The sequence below is a fragment of the Terrapene carolina genome, unplaced genomic scaffold (genome assembly GCF_002925995.2).
Source record: "Terrapene carolina triunguis isolate 2854851 unplaced genomic scaffold, T_m_triunguis-2.0 Scaffold62, whole genome shotgun sequence".
Taxonomy (NCBI): domain Eukaryota; kingdom Metazoa; phylum Chordata; order Testudines; family Emydidae; genus Terrapene; species Terrapene triunguis.
This window is the reverse complement of record NW_020664413.1, coordinates 35,808,295-35,834,983: the sequence shown is the minus strand read 5'-3', so window position 1 is coordinate 35,834,983 and position 26,689 is coordinate 35,808,295. Positions and strand designations below refer to the sequence as shown.

General features: G+C 40.4%; 1 protein-coding gene across 1 annotated transcript in view; it reads left to right on the top strand.

Annotated features, from left to right (window-relative positions):
- LRP2 (LDL receptor related protein 2) overlaps positions 1–24,174 on the top strand; it is a 179,802-nt gene extending 155,628 nt beyond the window's left edge. Inside the window, exons 69-80 of the mRNA XM_029910515.1 lie at positions 3,478–3,606; positions 5,001–5,221; positions 5,684–5,863; positions 6,962–7,081; positions 11,455–11,545; positions 12,111–12,178; positions 12,320–12,440; positions 15,815–15,944; positions 18,229–18,339; positions 18,529–18,636; positions 22,317–22,388; positions 23,792–24,174. Of these exons, the coding sequence (XP_029766375.1) occupies positions 3,478–3,606; positions 5,001–5,221; positions 5,684–5,863; positions 6,962–7,081; positions 11,455–11,545; positions 12,111–12,178; positions 12,320–12,440; positions 15,815–15,944; positions 18,229–18,339; positions 18,529–18,636; positions 22,317–22,388; positions 23,792–23,953 (1,513 nt within the window). The 3' untranslated portion in view covers positions 23,954–24,174. The remainder of the gene's footprint in view (positions 1–3,477; positions 3,607–5,000; positions 5,222–5,683; positions 5,864–6,961; positions 7,082–11,454; positions 11,546–12,110; positions 12,179–12,319; positions 12,441–15,814; positions 15,945–18,228; positions 18,340–18,528; positions 18,637–22,316; positions 22,389–23,791) is intronic.
- The last annotated feature ends 2,515 nt before the right edge of the window (positions 24,175–26,689 follow it).

The following is a 26,689-nucleotide window of genomic DNA, read 5'->3' as shown; positions in this document are numbered from 1 at the left end:
CAGCCCTTTTTAGCTTGTTGGGTCTGAGTTACCAGTATTGAGTCAGACTTCCTGTAGTTCTTCAGAGCCTCTTGTGTGAATGACTAGGGAAAGGTGACAGATGTTTCCAGTCGTGAGCTTGATGGGTGGCTCCTGTTGCTCTGCCTCCTGGATTGGGTAATATGCTCTGTGAAATAGGTTGGCAGTTCCTCATCGCATGTGCTGGTTACCAGGGCAAGGCGACACAATTTGGTTGGACGACGTGATTTTACTACCCTGAAAAGTTCTGTTGGTTCTGACTCAATGGCTGAGGGGGAAAATTATCTCTTTTCTTCCACCACGGCTGTGTGATAGCATTGGAGAAAACCTCTGTGTTGAAAGCCTTAGATTTACACTGTCAGCCTTCATGTTCTCTTAGTGTCTGCTTTACCCATGGCAGATCAACCCAAGAACCAAGGTTATCTCTGAGGGCAGTAGGGGCTGGCTGCATTTATGTGTCAATATCTCCACAGTTGTGAGCAGGTGCAGACAACATATTGGTAAACACACCAGCAGCCTGTCTATCCTGGCATTGGATCTGTATGAGTACTAGAGCAATGGTGAGAGATTTAAATAAAAACCCGCTCAGTGTATACTTAGGGTATTATTTCTACATGCAACAGGAGGTGTGATTGCAGTTTAGGCATGTATACCCATGCTAGCTTTAATCTAGTTAGCCTGGCTAAAAATAGCACTGGAGATGTAGCAGCACAGACTGTGGTGTGGGCTGCACAAGCCTGCCTGGAACCCTGGATAAGTACTCGCCTTGCTAGTCCGTGCTGGGGTATGTGCCGCCACATCCTCACTGCTGTTTTTAGCTGTGCTAGGTAGATTAAAGCTTGTGTGAGTGTGCCTACCTGAGCTATACTCACACCTCAGACTGAAGTGCAGACATACCCACAGGATCTATACACTGAGACAGGGGTCACGTCTTTGTGCCTCTGTTTCCTCATCTGTGAAATAGGAATAATAGGGCTGTCAAGCGATTAAAAAAATTAATCACAATTAATCACACTGTCAAAGAATTATAGAATACAATTTATTTAAATATTTTTGGATGTTTTGTACATTTTCAAATATATTGATTTCAATTACCACACGGAATACAAAGTGTACAGTGCTCACTTTATATTATTATTTTTATTACAAATATTTGCACAGTAAAAAACAAAAGAAATAGTATATTTCAATTCACCTAATACAAATAATGTCGTGCAATCTCTTTATCATGAAAGTTGAACTTACAAATGTAGAATTATGTAAAAAAAACTGCATTCAAAAATAAAACAATATAAAACTTTAGAGCCTACAAGTCCACTCAGTCCTACTTCTTGTTCAGCCAATCGCTCAGACAAACAAGTTTGTTTACATTTGCAGGAGATAATGCTGCCTGCTTCTTGTTTACAATGTCACCTGAAAGTGAGAACCTGCGTTCGCATGGCACTGTTATAGCCGGTGTTGCAAGATATTTACATGTCAGATGCGCTAAAGATTCATGTGTCCCTTCATGCTTCAACCACCATTCCAGAGGACATGTGTCCATGCCGATGACGGGTTCTGCTCGCTAATGATCCAAAGCAGTGCAGACCAACGCAAATTCAGATGCCACCAGCAGAAGGTTGATTTTCTTTTTTGGTGGTTCAGGTTATATAGTTTCTACATTGTAGTGTTGCTCTTTTAAAACTTCTGAAAACATGCTCCACACCTCATCCCTCTCAGATTTTGGAAGGCACTTCAGATTCTTAACCCTTGGGTTGAGTGCTGTAGCTATCTTTAGAAATCTCACATTGGTACCTTCTTTGTGTTTTGTGATATCTGCAGTGAAAGTGTTCTTAAAACAAACGTGCTGGGTTAGGGTTAGGGTTATAGAGACTGCTATAACATGACATATATGGCAGAACGCGGGTAAAACAAGAGATATATAATTCTCCCCTAAGGAGTTGAGTCACAAATTTAATTAACGCATTATTCTTTTAATGAGCATCATCAGCATGGAAGCATGTCCTCTGGAATGGTGGCCGAAGCAGGAAGGCGCATACGAATGTTTAGCATATCTGGCACGTAAATACTTTGCAGTGCCGGCTACAAAAGTGCCATGCAAATGCCTGTTCTCACTTTTAGGTGACATTGTAAATAAGAAGCGGGCAGCATTATGTCCCGTAAATGTAAACAAACTTGTTTGTCTTAGCAATTGGCTGAACAAGAAGTAGGACTGAGTGGACTTATAGGCTCTAAAGTTTTACGTTGTTTTGTTTTTTTGAGTGCAGTTATGTAACAAAAAAAAATCTACATTTGTAAATTACATTTTCACGATAAAGAGATTGCACTACCGTACTTGTATGAGGTGAACTGAAAAATACTATTTCTTTTGTTTACCATTTTTACAGTGCAAATATTTTAATAAAAATAATAATATAAAGTGAGCACTGAACACTTTGTATTCTGTGTTGTAATTGAAATCAATATATTTGAAAATGTAGAAAAACATCCAAAAATATTTAATACATTTCAATTGGTAATCTATTGTTTAACAGTGCGATTAATCACAATTAATTTTTTTGAGTTAATCGCGTGAGTTAACTGTGATTAATTGACAGCCCTAAGGAATGACAATACTTCCGTATGCTCACAAGGTGGTGATGAGACTACATTGGTTCAGAGAGAAGGCATGCTACAAGTACTAAATATTATTTTGTTTAATATATGATCTTCTTTGAGACAGCTAAGAAGATTAACAAAGGTATTACAATAAAGATTAGCTAAAATCAAGGAAGAGCAAACACTGGTCTGCACATAGGGTCAGAAAATTTGTATATCAGGTATGATACTTAAAAATTCATAACAACCCTTGTTTCTGAAAATGTTTTTGTTAAAAGACAAAAGTACAGGTGGAGCTGTGGCCCCATCAACCCAAACAGATGCACTCACAAGATTAATTAAAATGTTTTTTCAGTTTTAATGAATCAGCTTTCTGTTCCCAGAAGACTATGGCATCTGTGAACTAATGTTGTCATTAGTTACCTGCAGTGCCTAAAAGTAACAATAAAACCTCACAGTAGGACTTTTATCAAGGTTATTTGACAGGAAACAAGGCCAGCTGCAGAAACTTCTGCACAAAGAGAAACCTAGTTAACCTTGTAGGTAAGGTCCGCTGAATTCTGCAACAAGCTGCATCTAAATTCAACAGTGAGGTTTCTGTGACACTGTGGTGAGGCATATTGGCAGTTCTACCATTCAACCAGTGCAGTATCCCTGTATTAGTTATATTGGTGTTAAATTAATGTGATTTTACAGGGTCCCAATGTTTTTTAATGTGTCAGCTTTTTTTCCCATTTGAATACTGAGTGCTGTAAAAAACAACAACAAGAAACTTATTAAAAGATAGGCAGATTTTCTCAGCCCTGTCCCCAGATATAACATCTTAACCTTTTACAGCATTTTGTGTTTAATATAATTCAGGCATCTTTACTGGACTGACGCTGGGACAAATCGAATAGAGGTAGCAAAGCTAGATGGACGGTACAGGAAGTGGCTTATTTCCTCTCTACTGGATCAACCAGCAGCTATTGTTGTGAATCCCAAGCTTGGGTAAGCATTTCAGGACCTCAAGGAGTTCTGGGAAATAGCACGCAGCAAGCAAGACAACAATAGAACAAGAACACAACAATAATCTATAGGAGAGCTCAGTAACTGAAAAGACTAAGGCTATGTGTTGCTGTTGATGTCCATACAAATTTCTTCCATATACTGATTGCAGGGAATTTTTAAATAAGGGAATGTATTTCAGGGCCAGATTCCAGGAGGGGTCTGGTTTGGTGTTACAACAGGGGCTCAGAGGTCAAACTGTTGTGTCTCAAACTGTAGAGCCTCAACATGTGACACGACTCCTTAACATACCTATTAAAGATGTCTTTCCTATAACTCCTCCTGCCTATCATATTATCATTACTCAAGAAACAGGAAAAGCTGTGGGGATATCTTTCCATTTATTCAGACTACAAGAACCAAAGAAACATCATCATTTTCCTTTTTTATTATTTGTTTTGGCCTAACCAGTCCCCATTTTGTATTCAGCATCACACAAGACACATAAATAATGGCTGATCCAGCAAAGCACAATTCCTCCACAGCTCTTCTCTTCCTCTGTGGGAGAGGGAGTAATTTACTTCTACTCTTTTTGGGTGTAGCTTACTTCTTTTGTGCTTGACCAGCTCTGCTGGCGGGCTGGATGGTGGAGCCCTATCTCCATCCACTCCTCATTCCTTCCCATCCCCTCCATAACCCCTTGCTCACAGGGGACAGCATCAGGCACTCAGCCCCTTCTGTGGCCAGAGCAGTAATCTGGGCAACCCTAACATGGATGCACTGAGGTGGGAGGAGTCATTCTCCCCTGCTCAGCTGCACTATGGGAAAGTTGTGTCTAGCCCATAGGTTGTCCCCTTAAAGTCAATGTATGAGTAAGGAATGCAGCATACTTGCTTGCCACTCTGCACTGTTTATCTTTGCTGCAATTTTCACTATGTATTAAATGGTAAACGGTATAAATACATTGGCATATTTAACATCTCTGGGTGATACGTATCATAGGTCAAACACTCAGCTGGAGAAAATTGGGGTAGATCCATTGAAGCCAAAGGACCTGTGTTGAGTTACATGAACTGAGGATAGCACCCAAAGGAAACTGCTGAAAGCCCTTTTTCCTGGATGACCCTGTTAGAATTACCTCTGCAACTGCCCCCTCTCCACCTGAGTGCCAAGATGCAGAAACTCTCCTTTAACGTTTATTTTCCATTTTATTCATGCATAAAAATTTGCTCATCTGTTGAGCTCTGTGTGTGTTTTTCCTGATCCCAGTCTGCAGATCAGGAGTTACACAACAGCCTCTTTGATGAGTCCTACGACTTAGTTTTGGATGATGCCGAAGAAAACAATCCCAACCACCGAATTCTAAGTCATTTTAAATTCTAGTTATATTCTTGTAGGCTTATGTATTGGACTGACTGGGGGAGACAGCCAAAGATTGAATGTTCCTGGATGGACGGACAGCAAAGGCGAACGCTGGTTTCTGAAGACCTTGGCTGGCCCACAGGCCTTTCTATTGATTATCTCAACAATGACAGGCTGTACTGGAGTGATTCTAAAGAAAATATTATTGAATCCATGAGACCTGATGGAACAGACAGAACCACTGTATTACACGGAGGTAGGAAATTTACATGAATGTTGTATATATTTCTGGTCTAAAAAATTAATGTGAACGTAGGGCCAGATTTTCAAGTACTCAGATCTCACAACTGGGGCCAGATTTTCAAAAACACTCAGCTCCCAATTAGGTACCTTATTAAGAAGCAGACTTGGTAGCGTTTTGCATTCACTTTGCATGCGTGTAAATGACTATGCAAGGTGGTTGAGAATTAGGTCCATTGCGATTAACTTGCATGAGCAAAACAGAATATGGCACAAACTGGATTGATTATTGCTGTTTTACATGTGTTATCAATTTGCAGGTACAGTGGCCTGCTCTTTTCAGTCATGCAATGACATTTCCATCAATACCAATGCAAGTGGTTAATGAATAAAATACTTGATTCAAGAAGAAGAATAGTTGGCTCATCAGTACTTCTAGGGATTCTTTGCTAACTGATGATTTTTTTGTTCCTTTGAGAAGTCAGCAGTCCGTACAGCCTTGATGTCTTTGAAGGCCATTTATATTGGATTTCTAAGGAAAGAGGTGAAGTCTGGAAGGAAGATAAATTTGGAAATGGAGAAAAGGTGAAAGTGCTGACTGTAAACCCTTGGCTCACTCAAGTGCGTATCTATCATCAGCATAGATACAATCAGTCAGGTAATCACCAGTCTTGGATGTTCTGTTCCCTGTTATCTGGAAACTACTATCCCAAATCCATAACAGTGCCTTCAAAAAGCGTAGTAATAGCCTGGGGAACGGCAGATCTCTAAGCACATGAAGTACGTATTTTTGAAAGCATAAAGATGGAACTGGGATTGAGAAGTGTATTAACTATAGACAGCTAGAGAGAGGGGGGAACATATAAAATAAAGCAGGGTTTAAACACAGAAGAACAGTACATTTCTCTTTTGCAGTCATTTAGCACAACATTATGGCTGAGTCCATTTTCCTCCTCCTACAGCGTCTACACAGGAGGCAACAATAATTGATATTTGCACTCCAAAAGCACAAAGTGCAGGCCACTCATTACTGCCTCCTGTATAGACCACCTCTATCTTCACTCTCCTGCAATGGCAAGTAAAGGCAGGGCTGCCCAGGAGCAGTTCATACTACTCTAGCATGCTCTTCCTAGAAGGCTTCGTCTGCACTATGGTGGTGTGTAGTGTCCATGTAGCCACATGCCACAGTGAAAAGCAAGGTGTGTCCACATTGCGGTGTGTAGCTACATGTGAAAGACTCCGGCAGCAGAGAGAGGGGCAAGGAAAGGCTCTGGCAAGGGTGGGGGGGCAGCAGGGAAAAGCTCCAGCAATGGGGAGCTGGCAGAGTGTTTTCCCACTGCCTCTCCTGTGCCAGAGCCTTTCCCCGCTGCTGGAGTCTTTCACTGCAGCAGGGGGAAGGGCTCCAGCAACAGGGAGCAGTGGAAAGAAGCAGGCAGTGTAGATGTACCTGGAGTAGGCATGCTTCGTGGTGCTCAGACAATGGAGATGTTCTGTTCCTTCACCTCCTTGTGCACTTGGTTCGAAAGCAATAATTTAGCCCTTGTAATGAATCTAAAAGAAGACAGAAGATTTTAATATAAAATACAATATTTATAAGCCATCTTGGTTGTTTTACATGTAGAAAAAGCACTTGGTTTAGAATTTTACTGTAACAATCATGAGCTACTTTGGTGACAGGTGGAAAACCCCCTGTTTATGTCTCAGAAATGCTGCTAGAATGCTTCTCCAGTTAACCTTTGTTATATCTGCATTTCAGTGCCTAATCCTTGTAAAGATGTCTGCAGCCATCTCTGCTTGCTGAGACCAGGGGGATACACTTGCTCTTGTCCACAAGGGGCTCGTTTTATAGAAGGCAGCGCCACAGAGTGTGATGCAGGTAGAGTGAATTGTCCAACTGCAAACAGAACCACTGACCGAGTAGTATTTTCCTTTAATATGTCATTCTGATTTGGAGGGGGAATGTACACCTCGACCTCGATATAACGCTGTCCTCGGGAGTCAAAAAATCTTACCGCGTTATAGGTGAAACCGCGTTATATCGAACTTGCTTTGATCCGCCGGAGTGTGCAGCCCTGCCCCCCCGGAGCACTGCTTTACCGCGTTATATCCGAATTCGTGTTATATTGGGTCGCGTTATATAGGGGTAGAGGTGTATATAGCTTTTCCATGACTGATAAAACATTCTTGAATTAGAAATACAAACTGGGAGGAGGGTTCTTCAGTGGTTAAAGCAGAAGCCCTGACGCCAGGACATGTGAATTATATTGCCAGTTATACCACTGATTTGCTGTTACCTTGGACAGGTCACTTAACTTCTTTGTACCTCAGTTTCTTCATTTGTAAAATAGACATGATAACATCAACTCTATAAAATTTGCCAGGTTTCAGGTCCAGCTGTGAAACAGGCCATTGTTCATAAAAACCATTCACAAGTGTACAACTGTCTCCAGAGACCCCTGGCGATTTGTTTCTAATGAGTTGAACCAGAACTGCAGACCCATACACCCTTGACCTTTGGGGAAGTTAGGTTCCAAATGTGGATTCAAACTTTGTAGCCTAGGTTAGGTCCTGTGAACATTACAGCTATAGCCAGAGGACCAAGTTACAACATGGATACAGATGGAGTGTAACCTAAACCACTAGAGATGGTAGGAAATTTTCCAGTGGAACATTCTTTATAGGAAAATGCTAACTTGTTGAAAGGAAAATGTTTCACGGAAACGTTTCAGTTTTGGAAAAATTTTGTTTTATGGGGGAAAAAAACAGAACAGAGCCTTCTGATAAGGTCTAAACATTTTCTTTTGGCCTTTTTCGGAATAGAACATTTTGATTTTCTGTTTCAAAATAGCTTTTTGTTTCAATTTTTAAAAAATTATATAATATTGTATAATCTTATTAAAGATCAAAATGAGAACAAAACATTTCAATTTTATCAAAACATTTCAATCAACCCAAAACAAATCTTTTTTAAAAAAATTTCATTCTGTGGGTAACTGGAATGTTTTATTTCATTCCGTTTTGGAATGGAACAAATTTGAATCATGGAATTTTGCATGAAGCAGAAAATCCAGTTCCCACCCAGCTCTACAAACACTCCATAACTGGGCTAAAAGCCTTGGTCAATCCAGGATTTTGACCTGACTAACGGATATGATTGGCATCAGCTGCGCTACAAGTTTAAGCCATGAGCAACCAGATTCTTTTATTCTGTTATAAACCATTTGTGTGGCTTATCATGCAAACCTTTTAAATATAAGCATTCAGTGCTAAATTGTAGAATTGCACCAGACCACACAGTGCTATCAGGAGCACCTGGGAAGTACAGTTGCTCTGCCTTCCTTGAGCACCCACCCAAAGCGATAGAGAGAGGTATGAGGTCCATGAGCATGCTCCCACCTCTCTCCACCCTCAATAGATAAGATGGGGGCAATACCCAGGAAAAGTCCTTGCACTTTGTGAGTGTGAGGGTTGCCATTTTACTTAGCTGTTAACCGAGGTTCCAGGTGTTCTCTTCTTTGTGCACCCAGGGAGTCTGGGTTCTGGCTTAGTTTGGTTGATAGCACCTCATCATGACAAAAAGTACAAAAGATGAGCCAAACATATCCTAATCTTATTTGCACCTTGATGGGCAATAACTATAACAAAGGGTTCCTTGTGACACTAAATCTAGGCTACTTCTCTACAGTTAATCCATCTGCAGGATTAAGAATGAACATTGGTAAGACTGAGGCTATGATAGCAGAGGGAGGAGGACCCACCATGAAGGATATTATAGACAGAGCTTAGAAAAGTGAAAGAATTTAAATACCTAGGTCAATGATTGCTGGCAATGGCACCCTCCTGAGTCATGCCCAGCATTGTACCAAAGCTGCTTCCTGCAGTTATCTGTGAAAAAAAGCTGCTAATAATGTTAAAAGGTAGAGTGCATTGTAATTTGATCCATCCCTATGTATGAAATGGAGACTTTGCCAGCCACAAGAAAAGAAATATGTATGCTCTGCTCTATGGAAATGAAGATGTTAAAATGGTTAAATGGCTGGATGCTCTGTGATAGGCAGCTAAATGAGATTGAGAAGTTCCTAATGAGAGTTGCCCTAATTGAAGACAAGTTGAGGGAGCTAGTCTATGTTGGTATGGACATACCCAGCAGAGACCCAAGAGTTACATTGGTAAACCCTTGCAGTGATCGTGGACAGAAGATGATGAAAGGGGAGGCCAAAGACCCAGTTCATGGACTGGATATCAGTGGAGCTTAAAGAGACCAATTTGCCTGACAGCCAGGTGTACAGTCATGAGTTTTGGAAGAGGGCTATAAAAGTTGCCAACCTCAAATAGGGAAGTGGCAAGATAGAAGAAGAGTTAATCTGTCTGCTATGAATTGCATTAGTCTTTTTTCAGGTCAGCGACAGACAATTTCACAAGCTATTCCACAAAGATAGTGCCACCTCTTTTTTACATTTACTCAATACTCTGTGGTACTTTGACTTATTATTGTCACAAGATACTATTTAAGCATTAAGTATTGGATCATCTCCAGGCAGGCCAAGGAAATATTTCAGTTTACCACTGCATCTCATTAGTATCTAGCACAAGTTTGTTTTGAGCTTTGAAGCAACAACCTTGCAAATTGCTTTAGCTACATTTTATGACAGTGATTTGCTGTTTATTGCTCATAGTGCCTGTATTTGTTATCCTTAATTAAACTGCTTTAAATAATCTCAGCAGAGACGAAGAAAAACAGGTCAAGATTTTGTTTTGGAAAAAAATAATTGTACATCAAAAGATATTTTACAATATTGGGCCCAGTGACTCAATTTTCTGTTCCTGTTTGGAACTTTGCTTTAATCTTTTATGTAATACCTAACTACACAGTGGGGCTTAACCATTTAGTTGTCATATAGTTTTGTTTGTTTTTTATCATTTTCCCAAATTAAGGCCTCTAGTTGGAAGCAGAGACCTTAGCCCCAAATCTGGGATCCCTATATAAGCTAAATTACCATTGACACGAATAAGAGTTTTGCTTGAGTAAAGGTTTCAGGAATGGACTACTTCTGACTGAAAAGTAGGTAAATTGTACTACATAAAAACTGTTATGGTTCATCTAGTATATCTAGGTTGTAAGTGTGAGGAAGAGAGAGCCAAAATGCATCTTTCATGTATAGACTATAAAAGCATAGAGGATTCAGACCTTTTCCATAATATTTGTACCATGCTTTTTAGTGTGTAGATTTCCCGAAATTTGAATTAAGGTCAGTAAAATTATACTTTAAAGAACCTTACTCTCTTTTTGAAGATCTTCATTAGGTTCAATATCAAAACATCAGAAGAATCTCTGTGGGTTTCTCTTAAAAAATGTACCAATCCAATATTATATGGTTGTGTCTCTGGTCCAAGTCAGACAATGTTGCAGCCTTAGGAGGTACCTGAAGAGTGACTGAAGCAGTAGCATGACATTTAATGGGCTCCAATGCTGAATAATGTGGAGCTTGAGCTGCTTTGTGCTGACGGAGCACAATGTAGATAATAAATGGAGACTCCTCGGATTTGGGATTTCTCCCCCTTTGTCATTGTCCTACTTGGGGCACATCAGAGGTTCTTTCCTCCTGTTTAAACGCACGTTTGCATCCACTATTGCCCTCATTCTCTCCAAAAATAAATGCATCATTTCTGGACAAATCACTTAATGCCCATCCCTATGGGACTGAATCTCCCAGCTGGCTTGAAGAGGAGTTTGGGACAGATGAGGTAGGATAATGTTGCATTCTGAATTTTGAGCCCTGCAGGCAGGGAACAGGAGATTTGCTTGGCCTGACCTTGCTGTGTCCATAACTTTGCAGTGTTAGAAGCATACACTGCAGTGTCCAGTAATTTTCATTTACATTTCTTCATTGTATATGCAAGAGAAAATGTTGAAACCTGCACCCTTCTTGATGCTACTGAACCATTTTTACTGACTAACCCCTTATTATGCAAGAACAGAAGTTTTACCTGGAATAAAAATTGTATTTTGGCAGGACAGTAAATATAGTAACAACCTATGTCCCTGGCATTAAGAGCAATATTTTCAAAAAACTGCATCTGAGTTTGAATTTGCAAATGTCAGCACACACTCAGTTTGGGTGATTGCATACACAAAATTACAAGCCTGGTTGAAATTTGGCCCTAAAAGTAAACTTAAAAAATTGCATGGTAGCACATGGTTTGCTGAGTATGGCTTATTAACACATGCATGGCTTTCCATTTCTGCAGCCATTGAATCCCCTCCAACAATGCCACCAGCATGTAGGTGTATGTATGGAGGAACATGCTATATTGATGAAAATGATCTTCCCAAATGCAAGTAAGTCAATGTTGTAGTGGTCGTAGGTCAGAGTTTGCTGGTTTAGCATCACACTAGGGTTCAGTTCTTCAAAATGTAGTTACAATGATGCATTAACAGAAGATCTAACACAGTGATAATAGCATCTTTGTAGCAATGGTAGGAAAAATTCACATGACCATAAAACATTAGCAAATAAGTAGTTTGAAACTAAAAGGTTTGGAAAGGGGGGGAAAAAGCAAACCATAAAGATTTCTCTAGTACAAGCTACAAAATAAAGGCAAATTTGGTGAGGGGGGAAAGACCTGTAAATGCAAGAGGTATGAGCCAGTAGGTGCCGCCGATGCTCCACGGAAACCAAATCTCCAAACTTTAATTACTCTAGTTTCTGACTCAGCATTACCTGTATGTCTATTTCTAAGCACATAACAGGCATATTATTTTTACAGTCAGTGAAACATGTAATTACTAAGAAGTGAGTTGAACTCTACTGCCTGTAGGTAAACATTACAAAATATAATAATAAAGCTTATCCACTAGACTTAATAAAAGACAGACGGTTAAACTAGCTCCCTTATATTCACAGGTGTTCTTATGGCTACATGGGAAATTATTGTGAAATAGGATTGTCAAAGGGAGTGCCTCCTGGAACAAGTAAGCTTCAAGTATATATTAAACTTGGTAACTGAGCTAAGTCACATGTCAGTTTAAGGTCACCCTTATACTTCTGACGGCTCTTTTTAACTTTTGAGGTATGCTTGTTTTAATATTTACTTACTCTTCTATCTCTGGTAGCAGCAGTAGCAGTGTTGCTGACAGTCATTCTAATAATAATAATTGGAGCATTGGCAGTTGGAGGGTTCTTTAACTACAGACGGACAGGCTCCCTCTTACCAGCACTCCCCAAACTACCAAGGTACGTTTCACAAGACAGGTTGTTGATTACATTTGTAAATCAGATGTTTACATTTGTTTACATTTGTGACTGAATGTTTCTTAAGGATATGATATGTCTACTATATACCAGTTCTACAGCAGTGGTTCTCAAACTTTTGTATTGGTGACCCCTTTCACATAGCAAGCCTCTGAGTGCGACCCCCCTTATAAATTAAAAACACTTGTTAATATATTTAACACTATTATAAATGCTGCAGGCAAAGCGGGGCTTGGGGGGGAGGCTGACAGCTCACGACCCACAGTTTGAGAACCCCTGTTCTACAGACACAAGGGAAGTGCAGGGTAAAGGCAATTCCTAAAGATTTCTGCTTCCAGATAATAACAAAGCTGGTCATACCTGACAACAAAGATTACCATATTGTCGCACTACTCTGGGCCCCAATTAGTTTTCACATAAATAAATACAACATGCTTTTTAACTGGATATTAGACTGGGTATTCAGTTCAGAGGGATGGCTAAATATGTTTATTTTAATTACTTTATCAAAGGTTATAAGACTACAACTCAGGCAAGTTAGATACAGAAACTCTTTAACCATTAGAAGGCTGAGCTCTTCTGTAATGTTGTACTCACCTGCAAGGAATGCTATGTTTATGTGAGGCAGGAGACCTCTGTCAGATCACTGGCCACCTGAGAAGCACAGCAATCCAGTGAAACTCAACTTCATGAATTGTTATCATTTTTTTTAAAAGTTTGATATTTTAAAGTGAAAAAAGGGAGATGAAGACAATACTTCTAAAAAGAAGGGACTCAGAGCACAAGCAGGTTTTTAAACATTTCTTTGAAAATACCTATTTTATTTAAAACGTTTACTCTTTTTTCCGTTCAAACTTAAAATTGGTTCTTGAAGTACATGGGTGAGAAATGACACTTTCAGCTGCAGATCAAACTTGTGTGTGTGCGCAAATTTGTGGGTGGGTGGCTGGGTGCTAGTCTACACACACAGTGTTTGAACCAGTGTAACTATAGTGGGTTCCAAACCATTATAATTAAGTCAGTGAAACTTGTAAAGTGGACCCGGACCTAGTTATACTCATAAAAAAGTGTTTATCTTGGTATGCCAAAACAAGCAACCCCCATATACACACTTCTATATCTATTATAACTGCATCCACACTAGTGATTACCAGGGCCGGCTCCAGGGTTTTGGCCGCCCCAAGCAGCCAAACAAAAAAAAAAAAAGCCGCGATCGCGATCTGCTGCAGCAATTCAGCGGCTGGTCCTTCGCTCCGAGCAGGAGTGAGGGACCATCTGCCGAATTGCCGCCGAACAGCTGGACGTGCTGCCCCTCTCCGAAGTGGCCACCTCAAGCACCTGCTTGGTAAGCTGGTGCCTGGAGCCGGCCCTGGTGATTACACTAACTTAATTATATTAGTTTCTGATCTGATACAGCTAAATGGGTGCAAAAACTGTTGTAGACCAGCCCTGAGAGGAAGTGTTAGAGTTCTAACTGTTGGTTGCTGACAGTAATATTCTGTTTCTGCGCTGTTTCATGGAAATGGTCATTGCATCACCAGATACTGAATAAGTGAAAGTTTTAAAACACTTACCTGTCTTTTACTATTGTCAATTTCCATGAAAATGGGGTCCACTGAAATAGAGTTCTAAATCTTAGTCCTCTAACTACTGGTTCTCATTTTAAAATCTTTTTCAATGAGTATGGCTTAGCGCTAAAGTCTGTTGTTGTTCAGCTCCTCCTAATAGGCTCTCCCTATGCAATGCACTGTCTCAGTGCATGTGGTCATGTCTTCTGTTGGTGGTTCCAGCAACTATAAAAGCCTGCTACAGACATCTGAAGGAATTCTCTTTTAGCTCAACACATAGGGCTTGTCTTCACTGTAAAGTGTACTGGAATTATAACTTGAGTGTTGCTCCCAACTTAAATCTAGTCCACACACAAAAATCCTTATTTGGAGTATGGTGGTGCTTTTAACTTGAAATGACTAGCCCATCAGAGGTTATAGTCTAAAGCTCAAGGTAGCACAATTCATCAGCTGTTAACACAACCACTCTGCAACATGGACTTAGGCTGGCTCCACTTGAGTGCTGCTAGCCCTCCATTACCTTCCCACAGTCCCCTTGAAAGGACAGACAAGCTATCCCACAGTTCATTGGGAAAGAATTCATAGAGCAGCTCAACTTACTTACATGCAAAGAACCACGTGATATGCCCCCAGAAGTCTTATTGCCACCAGGCGCGGCTCCAGGCACCAGCGCACCAAGCACGTGCCTGGGGCGGCAAGTCATGGGCAGCGGCCTGCCGGTCGCCATGAGGGCAGCAGTTAGGCTGCCTTCGGTGGCATGCCTGCGGGAGGTCCACTGGTAACGCGGATTCGGCGGCATGCCTGCGGGAGGTCCACCGGTCCTGCGGCTTCGGCCGCAATTCGGCGGCGGGTATGCCGAAGGCGCGGGACCTGCGGACCTCCCGCAGGCATGCCGCTGAAGGCTGCCTCACAGCCATGCTTGGGGCGGCAAAATACATAGAGCCGCCCCTGATTGCCACACATGAGTGAGGTCAGTGCCAGTGTGAACTGAGCAACTTTAATGTTATTTAGCAGTGTGGGTACTTTCAGTCAAGCCAGGTTAACTCGAGAGAAGTAACTCGAGTGTAGATAACCTGAGTTAACTCTATAGTGAAGGCCTCTCTTTTAGTTGATGAAGGTCCTGTTTTTGACCATTGTTAATATCTTCATGTGTAAGGCCACAGTTCATATTACTTAGAACTGATACTCTTCCTCTCACCCAATTTCTAACATTGCTCATACAATTGCAAGCCTAAATTGCACCTGCAGTTATCACAATTTCATGTGAAAATTGGGCATTTACATGAAAATACCCATGAGGAACCTAAGTGGTTATTTGTATGCATAGACAACTAATGTATACAGACAATTCCTGAAATTTTATCCTCCAGTTAGATATACAATTGTAATGACATTTTTGTGTATGCTTTGGGCTTTTGCCCTGTGGAAATCTGGCCCTAAGGTTTTAATAAGAATTATGCTATTGAATAGTAAAATGTTTTAAGAAGACAATGGATTTATGAATGTCAGGAAAACAAAATTGAAAATAAGACTAACCAAATTGTAGTCAGCATACCTTTTCTTTTTTAATGACTCAGTATATCTTACATATAACCAACCCTGAGGTTCTTACTCCTTATTTGGCAAGAATTGCCATTCTATTCAATGAGAGGTTCGCTGAAGTGAAGAGTAAGTAAAGCTTCTGGAGTTGGCCTATAGAGAGAATGTTTCAAGTTTCCTAGCAACAGTCACACAGAACATTTGATTTAAAAGGTTACTGTCCAAATAATTGATTTTTTATTTTTGAAGCTTAAGCAGTCTTGTAAAGTCCACTGAAAATGGCAATGGGGTGACCTTCCGATCTGGAGCGGATGTGAGTATGGACATTGGTGTGTCTGGCTTCGGAGCTGATTCTACTATAGACAGAGCAATGCAGATGGTATGGCTCAATTCCAAAATCATCTTTAACATTTTTCCTTGTTTTGTAGCTGTTTTGTGTGTCAAATGGAAGAATTTTATACAGAAAGACAATGAGATGATAAATGCACTATAAACAAAGAAGTGAATATTGAATTAGGTTACTCTAAAGAAGTGAAAGCAAAGAGTGTTCTCTGAGATAATATACTTTTCTCAAGATTTATGTGATAGAAATTAAATTAATCACTCTGGAAATACTTCAGCATATCATCAAGGGAATGAATGGGCACTTAGTCCTGTAATTCTACAGATATTACTAGATCTCCCTGCAAAGGTCTTTGTGTACTTGGACATCTCGTGGAACAAGTAAAAATGTGCAAGTTACAAAGGTTCCCGCTTCCTGTCCCCTGTAATATTATACATAACTGAGGCTTCAGACATAATATTCAGAACAGTCACAGGAAATACGACTTTCTGCATCGGATTGTAAACTTGTGAAATTCACTGCTGCTGGAAGTCTGTGTAAAACCTGGATGTTTCTATCAGTTTTTGAGACATGTCAGATTTTATCCAGGCTGACTTATTGCCATGTCTGAGAAATAGCACTGTTTTTTGAGCCTTACACGATAAAACTATGAATTGTTCCCTGTGGGCCCTTCCAGTAGCATGCAGAATCCTAGGCAGGCTCACTTCCTGCCGCTGCTTCACAGCTCCCTTGGGCTCCCTGCTGCAGATGTAACTTCCTTCAGGGGTGCTCTGTCTGCTAGCTATCCCACTCCACTCCCTAACTCCAACCAGGCTTCTCTCATTGAGTGAGAGCCAAAGATTTGCTCTCATTCCTGGTCAGGCCCTAACTGAGCCACATTCAATTCTTTTAACTTCTCCCTCCAGGTTTGACATTTACTGCAGGTGTAGCGGATGGGAGACTGATTGCACCCACAGGCTCTCATTTACCGGCAGGCCCAGTGTGGGGTTGGTACACTCCAACACAGACTACAACTAGCTGCTGTTAGCTGCTGACACAGTCACTCTGTCGCATGAATGCAGATTAGAACCACTCAAGTAATGCTAGTTCTCCAGTGCCTTCCCACAATCCCTCCCTGTTCCCAGAAAGGACAGACAAGCTCTCCCACAATTCACTGGGAAAGAACTCATAAAGCGGTTCAGCTTACTGTTGCAGAAAGAAATACACATAAGTGAGCTCAGTGCCAGTGTGGACACAGCAGCTCGACTGTTATTTCAGGGTAGCCACTCTCCCTGGAGCCAGCTAATGCAGGTGCCAATACCCTGAGTTAAATTTGCAATGAAGACATACCCAGATAGTGTTGTGGCTAGCTAAATCTGAAACAGAAAGTCACATATCAAAATGCTGCAAGCCTTTGAAACCATTCAGACTGGATTCTCTGCATCACTATGTTCACTTGAGAAGTCTCCAGTGCAGGGGCAGTCCTCAGGTGCTTGAGAATTGCCATAGTGATTGCTGTCCACCCTGGCCCTCCTGGCAAGGAATTGTGACCTGGGGGAAAAGGGGTGGGGCCAGGGCAAACCTATCCCCCAGCAATACTTGGCAAACCAGAGCGTTTAGAGAGGCCTTCATGTTGCTCTAATCTGCCCCAGGGGACTAGCCCAGCGCTCAGTCCGCCAAACATTAAACGCTGTTTCTGGCAGCATCTTTATACATCTACCCAGAGCATTGCAGCCACTGCTCAGGTCTGGCACAGTTATGTGTGAAGTAGCTGCCATTTATATTATGCTCTGCAGGAATGCAAAATGGTCTATTTCTAACTTAATTCATAGGTTTTTAAATGAGCAGATAAACTTGTGTTTCTTCTGCAGAAAAATATAGCAATCTCCCTACTAGGGTAATGTGAATTGATCCCATTCTTTAATATTTCAGATACCAATGGTTAATTTGTATGTCACGTTGAAGTCTCTACAGTGAAACACCTGTTTTGGGATTATGCTTCCTTTGACATTTCCTTGCTCTTAATGGCTTGATTTGTGGAAGCCGTCCTTCTGCTTTGTAACACATTTGGAGTAAATGATTGAAATGGTTCTTTTTTGCCTAGCTATGACATGGACTATGAGCCATTGTTATGTGTTCAGGCTTTGAACGTGATGTACTCAGTGGTGATCTGATAGACGATTAACAAGTCATTGAGTGGAATAACGCAGGGTAAAGTTACACACTGAGTTTCATAGATAACTTGACAAAAATAAAAATGTATTTCTCCCTGAGGTAAAGGATTAGATTACAAAGTGCTGGCTATGTTATCCGTATATTATACTGTGGGTTTTTTTCACAGAATGAAAACTTTGCTGTGGAGTCAGGGAAGCAGCCAATCACGTTTGAAAATCCAATGTATATAACCAGAGAAGGTGGAGCCAGTGTAGTGAATGTAGCTCAGCCTACATGTGTAAGAAAGAAATTGAGTGTTGCTTTTCTTCTTTCCTTCTTCTTACATCCTTATTCCTCTTCTATGCACTGGATCTTTCTTTCTCTAATTTCTTTTTTTATTATTATATCAGTCCTTGTCTGTGGGTTTTAACTTTTTCTCATCATTACTAGGATCTGTATAACCCTTTTAAATTATTTTTACAAACAGGTAACCGCATCTAATAGTGAGGAAAATGAGAATTTTGAAAATCCTGTCTACTCTGCTGGAATATCTGCTAGTGCACAGCAACCTCCTGTAAGCACAGAAACAACACAGGTAACACAGTGGTGCTTAAATTTTTTTAGAATGGCGCTAATTCATTGCTGTATTGTTCTTAGTCTTAGTGCTGCAAACCCAGAGCACTGTTTTATTTGTGATCAGTGTTAGGATTTCTGAACTCTCACACCTAATGCAGGAAAGATGTGCAATATAATTTTCACTTTGCGTAAAATAATGACCTGGAGTGAAATTGACACATCTCCCTGCACAAAGTCCAGCTAATCAGGCTTTATATGACAGTAACAAGGCTGCAGTTCATCCTCTCTGCTGTTGCTATTCCAGCATGCAAGCTCTTCTTCAACCTCATATACAAGGCTTTTGTCAAAGCATCTCTGCAAGAGTTCTCTTCCCTTGTCCACCTCAAGGATCCACTTCATGTTAGTCTATTTACAGTCTGTGCAGAGTTTGCCTCCTCATGAAGTGCAGAGATCATGCTATGCAACTGCTCCACTCAGGCACAGTTCCAATACAGAACTGCCATAGGGATTAAATGTCTACACTGCAGTTATAAACCTGCAGCTGGCCTATGCCAGCTGACTCAGGCTCACGGTGCTTAAGGGGCTGCTTAATTGTGGTGTAGATGTTCAGGCTCCGGTTGCAGCCTGAGCTCTGGGACCCTCCGATCTCTCAGGGTCCTAGAGCCCAGGCTCCAGCCTAATCCTGAATGTCTACACCCCAATCAAACAGCCCATTAGCCCGAGTTAGCTGGCATGGGCCAGCTGTGTGTTTTTAATTGTAGTGTAGACATACCCTTAGGCACCTGATCTACCCACAAAGTTGCACCAGTTTAACTAAAGATATGATGGGGCACTGGTTTAGTTAAACCAATATGACTCCATGTGTGGACACTCTTACATCCCTTTAAATCTGGTTTACAGCCATTTAGACAAACCTTTAAAGAGGAGTTGAGGGCATTTGGTAGCTCACAGAAAGTGTCTGTACCTCAAAGGATATGGCCCATAATCCTTTTTGCTATTCTTCCCTGTCTCTGCAGCACAGATGCCAACACTTCTGAATACTGAGTATGCTTGACAGTTGTAGGAACCAGCTGCTAAAATTTGTCAAGTTTTATTTCCTGCTAAGACTGTTTCAGCCCCAGATGGCTTCACGGGGTTCTCTCTGTTTCTCTCCAGCACTGACTATGCTTGTGACATTGAAAGTACATTTGAATAGCAGTATTTGTACCTCTGCAGTGAAGAGCCTACCAGTGTTTCCATTATAACCCTCTCTTTTCAGGGCCTTCTCTCAGCATGAAAGTTGCAATGTGAGCAGGGAGATCCTCAGCTGGTGTACATTGCCATCGCTCTGTTGACAATAGTGGAACTATGACAGCTTACACCAGCTGAAGACCTGCTCCCTCCCACTCGCAAGATAAGTGATCTTTTTTAACAAACATTCATACATTCAGCAATTAACAAACAAATCCCTACTGAAATACATCTGCATAAAAATAGTTCAATTTTTCATAGACAGTAACACTACACTTTGATCTAAAATCTGATTAATTGTAATGAAAATGTAAGAGGTTTATCATTTGTGTAGTTTAATCATGTTTTTATATTCTACTTATAACCATAGCAACATTAAGCGTTTCAATTTCATGCATCACCTGCATACAGAATGTTTGTTTCGAGTATTGTTGAGTATTTTCAGTGTTGAAGATCAAAGAATTTTCTCGCCTAGCTTAGTCATGTGATTCCTGGAAGTCACATTATTATTTCTGAATAATACATATAAGCAAAGGCTATCATATCTCTTCAGCTCATCTCTCACATAAATTACCAATTGAGGCTCACTATGAATTTCAGTGGGCATGTGCCAGAGAATATTTTGCTGGCTGCATGTCTGTTGCTAAGGAAACGATAACAAAGTGCATATTATTGCAGTTTTCTTGAGGGGCAGAGGAAGTCCGTTAAGGCAATCAGGATAGGGTTTTGCTTGTGGTGGAAGCAAAGTCCCAGGCTTATCTGGTGAGTGGACTGAAAGGCCGAGTGCTTAGCTTAGGTGCTAAGTTATCCCTCCTATTGAGTCAACAGCATGCGAGTGTAAATGCTGATGCTGCAGAATGATAGAGCATCCCTGGAACTTCTCTGGCAACTGAGGCTAAGCGAAATCTATTGAATTACGTTAGTTAGTGATGTATCAGAGGGGTAGCCGTGTTAGTCTGAATCTGCAAAAAGCAACAGAGGGTCCTGTATGCTCCCAATACTTCTGTTAGTCTTAAAGGTGCCACAGGACCCTCTGTTAGTTAGTGATGTGGCTCTTTACAGGTCAGCATTCTTTTAGGGCCTGATTCTACAATTTTCTCCTTGTGGATGGACCCGAGTTTCCAAGCAGAGCTCACAGGGATTTGTATCCCTGCATATACTTGAGTGTTGCTCAGTCATTACAGTAATTTCTCATTTTATAATTTCACACCTGTTTTTTCTTTTCCATTTGATTTGCGTAGAGTCCATTTGTAGTGTTACTCTCTATAAATAAATGTTGCCATTTTATCTGCTGTCATCTTACCTCATGGATACTGTTTTAGTTAAAATAACAACAATTGGCCTATTAGATCGGAAACTGGACAGGAACCCAAGAGAACTGGGTTCTATTCTAAGCTCTGCTACTGACTTGCCTGACCTCTGTTTCCCCTCCTTCCCTTTTTCTGTCTTGTCTACTTCGAATATGAGCTCTTTTGAGGCTGTCTCTTTCCATGTGTTTGTAAAGTGCCTAGAAGTAGTGGGGCCCTGATTCCCATTGGGGCCTCTAGCTCAGTGGCTGTCAAACTTTTGTACTGGTGACCCTTTTCACACAGCTAGCCTTTGAGTGCGACCCCCCTTAGAAATTAAAAACACTTTTTCTTATATTTAACACCATTATAAATGCTGGAGGCAAAGCGGGGTTTGGGGTAGAGGCTGACAGCTCGCGACCCCCCCATGTAATAACCTCACGACCCCCTGAGGGGTCCTGATCCCCAGTTTGAGAACCCCTGTGAGCTGCTACTGTAAGCAAATAATGCTAACAACAAAAGGGGGGTGAAGGGGAAATAGTCTAAGATGAGCTCATTTGAATGACATTATTGAGTATCAAAAGGTAGATTTAGGGAGATGACTGTTAGCCCATACGGTGACTTAAAATAAGAATTAATTGCGTGGTAGTGAAAACCTAGTTTATTTTCCCTGTACTGAAAAGATCCACTGAATTGCCTTCTGTGGCTGGTTGACTGGTGAAGGATTAGAGGTTGTGTCAGGAATAATAGTTTAACTGGCCATTTCAGGTACCATTTGTGGGTTCCATCTGATATGTTTTTTTCTGATGAGCCTTCAGAAAACCCCAAACAAACAATGCCTATACTCTTAAGGAGAAATTACATTTTTAGACACTTTATATGTGTTGTTACATTTTTCGTTTCTTCCTTTACAGATGGATTGTCATTTTAACAATTGTCGAAGCACTTAGAATCTGAGATAGGCTTTAAAAAAATTACACCAAAAGAGCTTAATTATAAATAAATTAATTAATTAAATGGTGATGGGTTGAACGTTTCCTGAATAAAATCCCTTACGGCTATAGCCAATAAGAAATGCTATTGAAAACCCTCCCTCAACAGTATTATCATTTTGCAAATGAAAGGGGAGAAACTGTTGTGCTAAAGAGTTTATTAGTAAAGTTCTGTTATTTTTATCTTTCAGGAAACAAAGTGGAGTTTCTTCAAAAGAAAACTGAAACTAAGTACTAATTTTGAAAATCCAATCTATGCAGAGGTAACTCTGAATTGTATCACTCTCATTCTCAGCCTGCACTTTTCACCTAGCTCACGAGCAGGGCTGGTTCTTGTAGTGTGGGAAGCATGAATTAACGTTTGTTTTCATAGTATAAAGATTATGGATAAGAGTCTGTGCTGCACCAATAAGAGGCACCACACAGAACATGCAGCACGGGGAAAAGGGGCTGGGGTGGATTTAAAGCCACAGTTACGCCCTCCCAACCTTAGGCTGTTCCTGGGGCTGAAGAAGCTGCTGGCATAAGTCCCCAGGGCTATCTAAGGCTATGTCTACACTATGCACCTTTTAGTGACACAGCTGTGCCATGCCGCTAAAAGGTGGGCAGTGTAGCCGCTCTTTGTTGGTGGCAGGAGAGAGCTCTCCCACCGATAAAATAAATCCACCCCCAACGAGAGGTGGTAGCTTTCTCCCGCCAACATAGCACTGTTCACACTGGCACTTTTCATCAATAAAACTTTTGTCGTTCAGGGGCGTGTGTTTTTTTCACACCCTTGAATGACAAAAGTTTTACTGACGAAAGTGCAGTGTAGACAAAGACTAAGTTACAACAGCCCCCTGGCGCTGCCCTATGAGCCACATCACTGCCTAGAATCTCTGAAGTGCTGCAAGCTGTGGCCCTGCTCCGAGCTCTCCCCTCTATCCTCAAACCCACCCTTGGCATGCTTGTGAGGGGGTTCTTGTAAGGCACCTTACAGTGGTCTTCTGCAGTGCCTGCATCAGGGGAATTCTCCCACGGCTGGACACTGGCACTTAAGGCCCTTTTACCCAGCATAAAGGGGCCAGATCAAGAGTCTCACACTGTGGATAAAAATTTCAAATGCTCCGGAGTGACTTAGGAGCCTAAGTCCTTTTTTCATAAGTGAATTAGGCGTGTAGGAGCTTAAGTATCATTGAAAGTAACTTCTCCTCAGTCACTTTGGAAAATGTGACTTAGGCTCCGAGACATGTAGGTACTTTTGAAAATTTTACCCTATTTGTCCCATACTGTATGAGATGTGAGTGGGAATTTGTAAAGCGAAGGATCCAGCCCAGCAAACACTACTGAGATAATGCTTACTTCCTAAGTAGTGCTGGTTACCTTAATAATTATCTACAGTAATAAGTGTGTAGAGACATAAAATTACTCATTGTTAAACACATGGGTGGTAGTAATCGTTGGCAGGATCAGCCCTGACTAGTTTAGTAATTCATTGTTTTCTCAGCTTTGCCTGCTGAGGTGAAATCCGTGTTTAAATAATGATATATGGGCTGATGGTCAGAGGGACCAAGTATCCACGTACCTTATTGACTTCAACAAGAGCTATGAATGCTTAGCAATTCTGAAATCAAACCTAAAGTGAATGGTTAATGTTAAACCATGGTTTTTATGGTGATTGTTTCAGATGGAGAAGGAACAACAAGGGGACACTGAAAATGCCTCTCTCCCCTCTCCTTCACAGCCTCCTAAAATTACTCTCAAGAGAGACACACCTTTAGCTTATACAGCAACAGAGGATACATTTAAAGACACCGCCAATCTTGTTAAAGAGGACTCTGTTGTATAACTAGTTAATCAGTTAGAGAATAATTAGACATACCCATTTGCACATATATTTTTTATAAACAGACGGGAAAAGGTTCACATTCAAACGCTTTATAAAGAATATATACACCTTTTAGCGAATAGCTGAAGATGTCTTTTGAAGCTATGCCTTGTTTTTTTGACAAATGCCAACTGCTATTTTTATGAACAATTATCATGATGTACTATATGTATATCTTTGCACTGAAGCTGTCAGAAAGTAATGTTATAAATATATTGTACATTTGTAAATTTTTGAAAGATTATCTTGTTTGTTGATTTAGCTAAAGAAATTTGTTCTGAATTGGTGGTTGCATCTTTAGGGATAAATCCATTATATACATGATATAACTAAAAAAAATCAAGGTAAATATAGAGGTTTTCTGATTTACAGAAACTTTTAGAGCCTATATATTTATAACAGCACCTTCTTAAACTTGTACTGGTGTGTTGTGTATCTCTACTACCCATTTAATATACTACTGTATATAAAAATGGGTCTCTCTGTCCTCTCTCTCTCTCTCTGTATATCTCATATTAAACAAAAGATGGAAAATTCAGTACAGCGTATTTTGGCTGAATAGCTACCTGCACAGAATATTGTTCTTGCAATATTTTGTCTGGTTGAAATCAAATAATTCCTCCCCAGATCCATAATACATGTATTTTCCCTCTGGGTTCCAATTAAAATATCCCATTAACAGCGTTTATAGGAAGATTTGATATATTTAAATTTTAGTACCATGCCGTAATTTCATACTTAATTTAATGAGATTTTCTCCTGATCATCAATGGAATAACTCTGTTCTTGGCTGGAGTCTCTGGAAGTTGTTTGTACTGGTAAATGAAGTAGCTAGCAAAGTACAAAAGATGCTGGTTAATTTAAAAATGAACCAGCTTTTTTCATGTGAAAAATTTAATTTTTATTGACTATTTATTTCCTGAGGTGGACATTAATAGAAAGGGAAACAGTTTCTACTGATGCAATCTTTGTAGGTCATCTGGTTATTTCCATAACGTTCTATCAGAATATACTGTACATGTTGCTAGCTTTTCCATTAATTAGCCAATTTAGTTTCCATAACATGAACCGTTTAAGGAAAGTCTAAGCACCACTGCAGGAATAACTCTAATATGTTATTTAGCATTCCTGGCTAGTTACTCATATAACTGCAAGTTCCTAAATTTATAATCAATGAGACTTCTGCTGTTTGATTGTTTTATGCCTGAGTTCTCAAAATTTATGCTATCCCTATTTAGAATGCTTGTTGTAATGACTTTGAAATGTATTTTGATTAGAAAAGATAACTGGAAAATGATGCTGCTGAATAAATCTAATAAATGTGTTATTTTATCATATTCTTAATCCATAAATTATTGAGTCTAATGCGCCATACAAATCTGTCATAATCTGGAGCTTTCAGTACAGTCTGAAAAAAAGCAGTGCTTTAGAGAACACTAATAAAAGTACTTGTACTTTCCAAACATTTGAGCCTAGTTACACATTGAGGGGTAAATCAGAACTCTATTGAAGTCAGTTATACCTTGGTAAAGCATGAGATGAAAATCATTCCCGTTATAACATATTAATACTCACAACATCCCTGTAAAGTAGGAAACTATTATTCACAGTTACAGATTGTGAAACGAGGGCAAAGAGACTGACTGATTGGAAGCCATAAAAGGAGTCGGTGTCAATACTGGGATTAGAGGTGGAAAGTTTCTGGTTTCCAGGCCTGTACTCTGGCTGCACAGCTCTCCAATCCCAGTAAATCACAGAAGGCCAAACTTTGGCTTGTACGCTCCAATGTGCATATCATACTAGTGATTGTAGACCTCCCTGGACAAAATACATGCAAGTTAATGCCTACACTATCATGCTGCTAACACTATTGTTAATATCCTTCATGAGTCCCTATCCAGTCATCTCTGTTCTGATGAGGTAATAATCAGAATAATCTCTGTTCTCATGAGGTTGAATGCCTGTCACTGTGTTGGTCAACGTAGGTGTATTAGAGTAATAGGATACTTAAAATCCACATGCACAAAAACGGGATCTCAGACCAACACATGTATTTGCTATGGCTGTGTTAAACTTCACCTGTTAAATACATTGGAAGCCTCCAGTTCAAGGAAATGTCTGCGAGAGTCAAATTTTGTCTCCCTTCATCCTTGTGGTGTGTCTTACTTCTTGGGCCAAATGTTTTTCTAATATTCCTGTTCTTGTGGGAGTGCTAGCCAAATACTTGGCCCAAGAATCACAATATGACAACTGACCTTTTACCTGGATGACATGGCTCTTTCTGGTGTCTGTGTGCCAAGAGAAAATAGAGCTTGCTGCACCTAGGTGCTGTATTCCTCCTCCAGCTGGAATAATAATATTGGTGTAGCTGGCGCAGCTTTTGTGTCGGTTTTGAAAGGCAGCTTGCTCAAAGGCTTTGCTTTGGAGAAACACATCCACTTTTGTTCAAGCCAAACCCTCTATTTTAATCTGTACCCATTGATTCATGAAACTCATGCGGATGTGATCATGAACTGATTTTAATGATGGTGCAGATTTGCACGGAAGCGTGATTCAGAAGATGTATTCCGTTCATGCATAAGTTGTTTGCAATTTTAACTTAGTGCATTACTCACCCCAAAGTTGGCTTGGAATGTTGCAAATCATTATCATTTTTACAACTTTTCTATGATACATTTTATTCACAATTTAAAGAAT